Below are 10,897 nucleotides of genomic sequence, written 5' to 3'. Positions count from 1 at the left end.
CATTGTTGATGTCAATAATTACACCATGCTCACTCCCCAAACCCATAAAATCATTTGGACCCAAGCGCCAGCAGAGGGCGCCAAACACCAAAAAACAAGTAACAAGCCGACATTACACTGCTGTCATTTTAACCTGTTTGAGCGGGGCATGTGCGTAAATTGCGTCAAATATTTTAACGTGATTCATTAAAAAAATTAATTACGGCCCGCTAACGCGATAATTTTGACAGCCCTAGTCTTAACCCTTTGTACTGAGCCCATTTTGAAAGGTTTAAAGAAGGCTCACCGAAAACAAGTTGACAATTTATTCAGGTCAACAATGAGCAAACAGAAAGGCGAAACAGACTCAGGCGAGGAGGTTAACTCGTTCCAAGGTCACCATATAAGAAGTCAACAAAAGGCTCCCAAGAAAAAATGACCACAATTAGTTAAACATTCAGTCTTTTGAAGGCTCTCGCAGGGCGGGCTGTGGGCAGGAAGAGGGGTGTGTTTAGGATTATTGTCTGTTTGTGGATTGGACAGGAGGATTCGGGAGTAACTATTGTCCGGGCAACGAGGGTTGTGGACTTGGCCACCTCAGTGTCAAACGGGCTCTTGGAGTCTTGTCAGTCGTGTTATCAGTTGGATATCGGCGTTCTCCGGTGTTACTTGTTTTGGGACTGAGCGTCCCGCCATCTGTTCTGGACTGTCCGGGAGAACTGATTACGAGTAGGGATGGATTTTTACGATTCCGATTCCATTATCGATATTGCTTAACGATTCAATTCTTTATCGATTCTCTTATCGATTCTAATTTGGGGAAAAAGAAAACAAACGTTTTGATTGGCATCGAGTTTGTTTAATCAGAAGTCACAACCTTACAAACTCACACCGAGGTCAAAAGAGGCCCAAAGCCTCAATATTAACTGTGGCAATAAGTGGCAAATGCACAAGAATGTGTAACATTTTACTGAAACATTTTTCTAATAGAAATAAAAAATATTGGTATATATTGGCATATAGGTCGCTGTTCTGCCGTTGGCAATATGTGTTAAACTTGCAGGGGTCCCCAAACTTTTTCCTGTGAGGGCCTTTTCCCTTCTCTGATGAGGGGCCGGGGTCAGTTTGTAACAGAAAAAGTGTGACGATTGCAGGAGTGCCTAAATGTAAAAAAATATTGTTTTTCAGAAAGCCACAATCAAATAACCCTTTCTGGATTCTTCACGGAACAAAAGTAAATAAAATAAAAATAATAATATCATATAATAATAATAACACTATTAATCAAATAGATAACAAAATAACCCTCTCTGAGTTCTTCACAGAAAAAGGGCAGAAAATAAATAACACTGTTGAGAAAAAAAAAAAAATTTGAAAATGCTCTCTGGTATTGTTCAGGGGGCCGGACCAAATGTCGGGGCCGCGGGCTGTAGTTTAAGGACCCCTTTTAAAGTGTATTATTTACCAGTATATTGAAATGCATGCCTTTTTGTTTTTATGGTGCTTTCACGCTCAAGTGGGGGCGCCCTTGCGCTTCCTCACATGAAGAACGAGCTCACGTGAAGAAGAAGAAATGCCGCATCCAAGCGAGTGAGCGAGTTAGTGAGGGAGGGAAACACTGCGACGACCCGACGTACTTTGTTAATGTTTGTAAAATATCTACAGAGGCAACGCCTGTATGTATCATCTTTTGTGTTGTTGTTGTGTTTCCACTCGCGATCGGACACTTAAATCCAGTTGTGTCGTGGTTTGAACGATGTGCTAATGCTAGCGAACGTATGCTAACCGTTTTGTTATCACTGTATTAGCAGCTAATCATCGCTGATTTACGTTGATGCAAACCTGTTTGTTATTGAGGACGAAATTGATTTGTTTCATTTCTATTTTTAGTTTCACTCTTCAAGTGATGGTTGAATAAAGTCAGCAAATTATACCAACGTCTTCTGTAACGTCATTTCGGAGTTTAGCTAGCTGTATAGCCAGGACTGAGCCTTAGCGTCTCGGTGAGGACAGTGCAGTCTATTCCCTCCCGATGCAATTATCTCCACCTTGCATTGACTGCAAGTCGTTTTGTTGTAATTTTTCCTCGTGAAGACACACTTTCGAGCGTTTGAACTAGGGCTGTCAAACGATTAAAATTTTTAATCGAGTTAATTACAGCTTAAAAATTAATTAATCGCAATTCAAACCATCTATAAAATATGCCATATTTTTCTGTAAATTATATATATATTCTGTAAAATAAATTGTTGGAATGGAAAGATAAGACACAAGATGGATATATACATTCAACATACGGTACAAAAGGACTGTAGTGGGCATTTCACTCTACTGTCATTTAAATCTGTCTATGCTGTCCTCACTCCGAAGCGTCTACTTTTTCAAAAGCTAGACAGCTAGTGAACGACGCCTTAAAAATTAGACTTCTTCCTTTTTCATCTGATTTATTAATAAAATGGCCTCAAACCATTGTCCTCTTTAGACCGTCGTAAAACTACCAAAAAAAAAGTACACAAGCATTGCATTAGCAACAACGTTAGCTTAGCACGCTATACAGGTTCACTAAACATAGACAAAAAGCGTCTCATACAAAAAATATAACATTTCGCTTACTAACATAATATGTACATTCTTTACAACAACCATACTTACGGACAAATCTTGTCCAAGGATCATATAAGCACAACATTATCAGCCCAAGACGTCGTGCAGCCATAATGAACTGGAAAGAAAACAATGTCGCAAAGCGACCACAAGAGTTCGCTGTTGGACAGCACAAAATGTCTTGCTGTAGAACTTACCAAAAGGCAGAATACTTTCTGAGCGGGACATGTGCGTTAATTGCGTCAAATATTTTAACGTGATTAATGAAAAAAATTAATTACCGCGCGTTAACGCAATAATTTTGACTGCCCTAGTTTGAACCTAAGTGCTGTCATGTTTACGGCTGCAATGCTCGTGCTTCGTGCAAAACCATCGTAACCTTTCATTTTCACCCTCGTTCCTGGTGAAGTGTAGCCAAACTTTGGAGCGGGTGGTTCTTGGCGCCATGCTAGTTTGATGCGTCTGGACAACAAGACCCAATATGCGTCTTTAGGAATCGTTAAAGGGATCGTTAAGGCTTTTTCATTGTGATGTCGAGGCCTCGAAACACTAGGAACCGGTTCGGAATTGTAATGGGATTTCGATTCCCATCCCTAATTACGAGAGTTGGTGCGTCAATCTTGCTCAGTCAGTTGTATGACGCACGTGCTGGGCTTCCGTGATAAGAAGGTGTTGTTTATCTCTTATGCCCTATAGTCTGTTTTCCTAAAACTATGGTATATGTGCTACTTATTTTATATTGGCTGTGTTAGAGTAATACAAACAGTCAAACAGTAACTACGAGAAACGATACTATTCCCTGATTGATTATTATAAGTGTGTTATAGTAATGTAAACAGTTAGACAGTGCCTATGAGAAAATGTACTCCTTCAATCTCCTTCATTAGTGTATTAATTATGCTATTTGAACGACAGAAGAATTCTATTTTTGGATCACTTTGCCACACTGCAAAGCAACAATATAAAATTAAACTAAAAAAGTGGCACATATTAATAAGATCCAATACATAACTAAAACCCTATATAGCAATAATGTTAAAAAGCTCTCAGACATAAACAGTGACATTAAAAAAAATCAGTGTTTATTCATATGTAATCATATAATGGTATTTACATTCTGGCGTCTTCAAACATAATTTCTTTTCTCACAATATTTACACTTTTGTGCAACACGTTAAAAGTCAACAAAACAACAAAAATCTCAATGTCAAGCTTATATCCTGATGAACTTTGTGAGTCCCGGAGCAGCAAAATATAGAAAAAAAAACTTGAGAGCAATTACTTCCTGAGAGTGTGTGTTACCGTCTCGCGAGATTTGCTCGCTTTGTCCATGAGGGAGGCGTCGCAGTTGTAGTGTAGGAAGCGGTAGACCTCCTCAGCCTTCGCTGGACTCATGCCGCCTCCACGCTCCAAGCTTTCCACCGAGCTGCACACCCAAACAGAGGTCATTTGAGCAGCTAAGAACAACAGTGGGCTAACTCCACTTTTGCTACAATTACAAAAAAAAAAAAAAACTATCTTTTGGATTGCTTTCACTAATAGTGTCTAACATACAGTTGTATGAAAATGTATCTGAACTAGGGCTGTCAAAATTATCACATTAACGGGCGGTAATTAATTTTTTTAAATTAATCACGTTAAAAAAAATGACACAATTAACACACATGCCCCGCTCAAACAGATTAAAATGACAGAACAGTGCAATGTACACTTGTTACGTGTGTTTTTTTGGAGTTTTGTCGCCCTCTGCTGGTATTTGGGTGTGACTGATTTTATGGGCTTCAGGACCCATGAGCATCGTGTAATTATTGACATCAACAATGGCGAGCTACTAGTTTTTTTGATTGAAAATTTTACAAACTTTACTAAAACGAAAACAATAAGAGGGGTTTTAATACAAAATTTCTATAACTTGTACTAACATTTATCTTTTAAGAACTACAAGTCTTTCTAACATGGATCGCTTTAACAGAATGTTAATAATGTTAATGCCATCTTGTTGATTTATTGTTATAATAAACAAATACAGTACTTATGTACAGTATGTTGAATGTATATATCCGATTATCCGTCTTGTGTATTATCTTTCCATTTGAACAGTAATTTACAGAAAAATATGGCATATTTTAAAGATGATTTGAATTGCAATTAATTACGATTATTTTAAAGCTGTAATTAACTCGATTAAAAATTTTAATCGTTTGACAGCCCTAATCTGAACCTTTTAGAATTTCTCACATTTCTGCATAAAATCACCATCAAATGTGATCTGATCCTTGTCAAAATCATACAGATGAAAAAACAGTGTCTGCTTTAACCAAAACCACCCAAACATTTATAGGTTTTTATATTTTAATGAGGATAGCATGCAAACAATGACAGAAAAGAGGAAAATAAGTGAACCCTCTGCCTAAGGAGACTTAAAGAGCAATTGAGATCAATTTTTACCAAACAAGTCGGGTGTATGCCCAATCACTGATGATTGGTTTAAAGCTGCCCTACCCACTAGAAAACACACACCTGGTAAGAATTGTCTTGATGAGAAGCATTGTCCAATGTACATCATGGCTCAGTCAAAAGAGCTGTCTGAAGACCTGCGATCAAGTATTGTTGATTTGTATAAAGCTGGGAAAGGGTACAAAACCATCTCTAAAAGTTTAGATGTTCATCAATCGACAGTCAGAGAAGTTGTCTCCAAATGGAGAAAGTTTGGCACTGTTGCTTCTCTCCCAAGAAGTGGCCGTCCACAAAAGATGACACCAAGAGTTAAGTGCAGAATACTCAGAGAGGTGAAAAAGAACCCTAGGGTGTTTGCTAAAGACTTAAAGAAATCACTGGCACAATCAATATCTCTGTGTACACATCAATTACCCGTAATTTCTGGACTATAAGGCGCCAGCCACCAAATTTGACATGAAAACGGCATTTGTTCATAGATAAGCCGCACTGGACTATAAGCCGCAGGTGCCCTCATTGTATTATGGGATATTTACACCAAAAGATATTAATTGGTAACACTTCATTTGACAAAGGCATTATAAGACTGTCATGAAACCAAATGAACCACCATGAAGCTGTGAAACAATTGGCTGCAAAGCCTTATTGTTTCAAAAATCTTCATTTGGCCATCACTGCTCCCTTGGGGGAGACAGTCAACCTCTGCTGCCACCTGCTGTCAACGCTGTTGTCATCCAACATTCCTCCTAGCATGCATTGCGGCACTACAGATGTAAATAACAATCAAAATTCATGTTCTGTGCTAATTATTTCTTCAGTTACTGTTCCAGTTGTTTCATTAATTGCTAGCTATTGTATTTGGTAACATTTTCTTGGATAGTGGTGCCATAATACTGTCATAATTATTACATGACACTGTCATAAGCATTATTGAATGCTTATAATAGATGTCGGTTAGTGTCATCCAACAAATTATCTCACTTTTGAATGGACGTAAAAGATCTGAGCTGGACATAAATGGAGTTAGTGACATAATATGCCACATGACACATATTGACATCCGTCATAAGCATTCAGTAATGCCCATGATAGTGTCATGTCATAATTATGACGTTCTTATGACAGTCTTATGATGCCGCTGTCAAATAAAGTTTTACCTATTAACACAAATAAATCATCAAATAAGCCGCACTGGAATATAAGCCGCAGGATTCAAAATGAGGGAAAAAAGTAGCGGCTTATAGTCCGAAAATTACGGTATATGTAAAACTAAGGCCAAGAATGGTGTTTAGGAAAAAAAAGATTGTTGCTCATTTAATGTTCGCACTTGGACACTCCACAGAAGTTTTGGCAAAACATTTTGTGGACTGATGAAACCAAAGTTGAATTGTTTGGGAGTAACACACAACGTCATGTGTGAATGAAAAATGGAACAGCTCACTAACATCAACATCTTATCCCCACCGTGAAGCATGGTAGAGGGAGCGTCAAGATTTGGGGCTGTTTTGCTACCTCAGGCCCTGGACAACTTGCAATCATAAATGGAAGAATGAATTCAAACGTTTATCAGGAAGTTTTGCAGGAAAACCTGAGGCCGTCTGTCCGACAGCTGAAGCTAAAAAGAGGATGGATGTTGCAACAAGACAATGATCCAAAATACAGAAGAAAATCAACTTCAGAATGGTTTCAGAAGAACAAAATATACGTTCTGGAGTGGCTAAGTCAAAGTCCAGATTTGAACCTCATTGAGATGCTGTGGCATGACCTAAAGACAGCAATTCATGCCAAACATCCCAGGAATCTGACTGAACTACAGCCGTTTTGTAGAGAAGAATGGACCAAGATTAGTCCTGATTGGTGTGCCGGACTGATCTGAAGCTGCAGCAACCGTCTGTTTGAAGTTATTGCTGCCAAAGGGAAGGCCACAAAATATTAAATGTGTGTTCACTTACTTATTCCCCCCCTTCTGTCATGGTTTGCATACTGTCCACATTAAAATATGAAAACCTATACATGTTTTGGTGGTTTCAGTTAAAGCAGACACTGTTTTTTCATCTGTGTGATTTTGACAAAGATCAGATCAAATTTGATGGTGATTTTATGCAGAAGTGTGAGAAATTCCAAAAGGTTCAGATACTTTTTCTTACCACAGTACCTGTATTTTCACAATTATGAGGCGCACCTATGAGTAAATAATTTAGATAATGGAATACATAATGCTCACCTGTTGACAAGCTGAGCGACCGATCGAAAGCGGCGGCTCATGTTAAGAGCGTGGACGTAGTTGATGGCGGGAAGACTCAGATAGAGTTGCAGCGCTCTCTGCGCGTGCTGACCGCTCTGCTCCGTGGAATGCGGAGCGATCCCGTGACCCTTGCGTCGTTCCAGTTGCGCCAGCTCAGCTAGCAGAGTGGCGCTCTGCTCGGGGCCGTCGCTCCATAGCAGGCGCACTCGGGTCTCCACCAGCGCCGCCAGGGTACTGTCGTAAGAGCGGGTGCGCTGGAAAGGACGCGATGATTCACCTAAGACACACAAGTGTTGTTCTCGTCAACGATGACGATAGCGAAAACATTTTGTTGTTGAACATCACGATGACGTGACGAGCTAAAAACGTGTCTTAGGTGACGACAACATGAAGAGACAATGGCTAAATTTCATCTAATGAGACGAGAACGAGACAAAAATGCGACAGTTTCTGCCATATGTTCACAATATGTGACAATTCCTTACAGTACGTGTAGTTAGTCAGCCTACAATCCATCCTTGCTGCGTTTGGTTGTGTCACTCATGACGTGCTCCCCCACCCCTTCATTTGATGGCTTTTGAGCTAGACTAGGCTCCAGGCTTGCTTGTTTTGAAACAAATGGTAAGATTTGCTTTCTTATGTTGGCACGAGTGAATATCCAATGTTGCTTTAGCCTTTAAAGCGGGGGTCCCCAACCTTTTTTGCACCACGGACCGGTGTGATTTGGGTCTTTTTTTCACGGACCGGTGTTCTGTCAAATTTTGCACCCTTATAAAATTTTGCTCCCAAAGCTTCTGTGGTGGTGAAAAAAACACTCTTTTATCTTCAGTTGGACTCTCAATGTTATCCAATGGTGCTAAAAAAGTATTTACATCATAAACATACATGTGCAACACGGAAATGGCGTAAATTAATGCTTAACGACACGGCGAAGTTGTTAAGTGAGAAGGCTACGTGCAGTTGTTGTGTGCACCTAACATGGCAAACGTAAGTTAATATTCCTTTCTTTAAAGACAGTTTGTAGTGTGTACTTTGGAATCGCTGCATTCGCGGTCCTTTTTAACGTTACGCGCATGCCAACTTTGTCAGAACACCGGCAATGTGCGCCAGAAAAATACAGCAAATATAAAATAGCATTTGTTTTTAGCCCCGTCGTGTTAAGTGCAGGGAAAAATACAACTCACCCGCTGAATCAGTGGGAGGCCTGAGTTTGTTTCGTTGAGACGAGATGGTCCCGAGATGGGAGAGTGAGAGAAGCTAGCATCACAAGTACACGATGTTGGAAATTGTAGCACAGTTTTCAGCGCGCTCGTAGCGAAGTCAAGATATTCCAAAATGACTTTAATCCAGAACTTCGGGAGAGTTGTTATCTCAAATGTACGTTTAAGGCCGCCGTGATTTGCGATCTCTACAAGCTGATATTCCTGTTGCACAGACATGCTAATATCACTCGGTTTATTCACATATGGGTCACGAATTCACTCCTTCGCAGTTCGTGGGTCTTTAGTGATTGGGAAGTAGCATAAATTTTGTTTTCTTCGAGGTTGTAGGCACATCTTCTGGCTCGTCAGGTTCCCTTTTCCCCGTAAAAAGTCTGTCCAAAGACATTTGTTATTAAGTCATTCTAGTGTGGGGGCTAATTATTTCCGGGAAGAAATGTGATTGGCGACGACCTACGTCATACGTTGTTATCGAGTCCAAGCGCGCATAGACATACAAAACGAGATTTAGTGCTAACAGCCCAATCAATGCATTTCTATGACGACCTCCAATCCTGTAGTTGTATATCTAGAGTAGACAGGGATATTGGTGTGTTAAGCGGCACAGGTCAAAGTCAATCGGCCAGAATGCAGTCGTTAATAAATTATTTATTATTTCTGCGCGGCCTGGTACCAAATGCGCCACGGACCGGTATAGGTCCGCGGCCCGGTCGTTGGGGACCCCTGCTTTAAAGGGAACTTCAGACATAAAGACCTGTAGGCTCTAATAACTAGAGGTGGGAATCTTTGGGCACCTAACGATTCGATTACGATTCAGAGGCTACGATTCGATTATAAATCGATTATTGATGACCCCCCCGCCCCCCTCGCTATTAGCTGCTTTTAATGTTTTGTACATTATTTACAAAAACAAAAAACAAAAAAAGCCTCCCAGGCTTAAATAAACGACTATTTCAGTATCAAGTAAAGACTTAAAAACAATAAATAATATACTCAAATCCCCATTCTGTATCAGCAGCTTTAAACTACATTCAATTAATTTAATGTTGTGAATCAACCATTATAGTTGTTAAAAACGCTCCTGTTATTCCATAATTTCCCTTTTGTCTACTTTCGAAATGTGAAAGTTTTAAAACTATTTTAAAAATAGATTCTAGTCAATATTTTACCGATTTAGGAGTATTTTAGATAAAAAGTTATATAGGTTCGCTTGGAAGGTTCGCTACAACAGCCTTGCAGGCAAGTCTACTGCTTTAAGATGGCGGCCGTTTACTAACGCCTGCATTTAGCTTTCTGTCCATGTGCTGCTATCGCTACCGAGTCATATTTGCATCTAGTCCTATATAAATATGATATCTACCGTAACATTGTGTGGACGTACTTTGTTGCAGCTGTCGGCAGCAGTCAGGTATGTTGTTGTTTTTTGATCTCGCGGCATGAGTTGAGCTAGAGCCGTGAGTTGAGCATTGGCATTACCCGAGGGGCCGGGTAATGACAAGCATGATGTTTAGCTACTCTCGCTCTGTTCCTCATTGCGTCCTGAAGACCGCGCGGCACGCTGAGTGTGTTTTACTTCCGCTTTACTTGACATATTTCAATAATCGCAATTTGGATGTTTGTGAATCGTTCTCGAATCTTCCACGGCCGAATCGCGAATAATCTAAGAATCGGAAATTTCGCACACCTCTACTAATAACCAGTGTTGTTAATTTTACTTGAAAAAAGTAATTAATTACAGTTACAAATTACTTCTCCCAAAAAGTAATTGCGTTAGTAACTCAGTTACCTGAATTTAAGAGTAATTTGGTTACTTGGCAAAGTAACTAGTGATAATTTTCATGTTTTTATTTTTTCTCAAAAAGGTTTAAAGGGTTTTTGGGACAATTGGCCCTAGCCCAATTCCTTACCCTCCACTTAACTAGACACAAGTGTATTGCCATAACTAGATAGTAACCTTTGCTATGTGTAGAAATCATTTAAAGTTGTGAATCAACCGTTAAAGTTGTTAAAATTGCTCCCGCTATTGCATTAGTTCCCTTCTGTCTACTTTCAACATGTGTAAGTTTTAAAACTGTTTCATCATTTAAAGATAGATTTAAGTCAAGATTTTGCCGATTTAGGACCATTTTAGATTAATTAAAAAAAAAAAAATAAAAAAGTAGGTTCGCTAGGAAGGATCTCTACAACAGAGCCTTCCTGAGAGGTCTACTGCTTTAAGATGGCCACTGTTTACTAACGCATGTAGTCCTTAAAACATGTTGCCAAAGCAGCCGTGTCTATCATTTGCATCTAGTTCTATAATATGTGATATCTACCGTATCATGTGGGCGTAGTTTGTAGGCTACAGTCAGGTATTATTGGAGCCACCTAGCATCGCGTTTGCAACGGCGTC

At 39.6% G+C, this 10,897-nt stretch overlaps 1 protein-coding gene across 2 annotated transcripts in view; it reads right to left on the bottom strand.

The window, feature by feature from the left end:
- Positions 1–3,669: 3,669 nt before the first annotated feature.
- fancm (FA complementation group M) overlaps positions 3,670–10,897 on the bottom strand; it is a 115,051-nt gene continuing 107,823 nt past the window's right edge. For both annotated transcript variants that reach the window (XM_057858961.1, XM_057858962.1), the window contains 2 exons: positions 7,265–7,562; positions 3,670–4,009 (listed from right to left, as the gene is read on the bottom strand). In XM_057858961.1, the coding sequence (XP_057714944.1) occupies positions 3,862–4,009; positions 7,265–7,562 (446 nt within the window). In that variant the 3' untranslated portion in view covers positions 3,670–3,861. The remainder of the gene's footprint in view (positions 4,010–7,264; positions 7,563–10,897) is intronic.

Source organism: Corythoichthys intestinalis, chromosome 15, assembly GCF_030265065.1.
Source record: "Corythoichthys intestinalis isolate RoL2023-P3 chromosome 15, ASM3026506v1, whole genome shotgun sequence".
In the NCBI taxonomy this organism is placed as follows: Eukaryota; Metazoa; Chordata; class Actinopteri; order Syngnathiformes; family Syngnathidae; genus Corythoichthys; species Corythoichthys intestinalis.
Note: the sequence above shows the minus strand (reverse complement) of the source record. Positions and strands in the feature narration are given on the sequence as shown.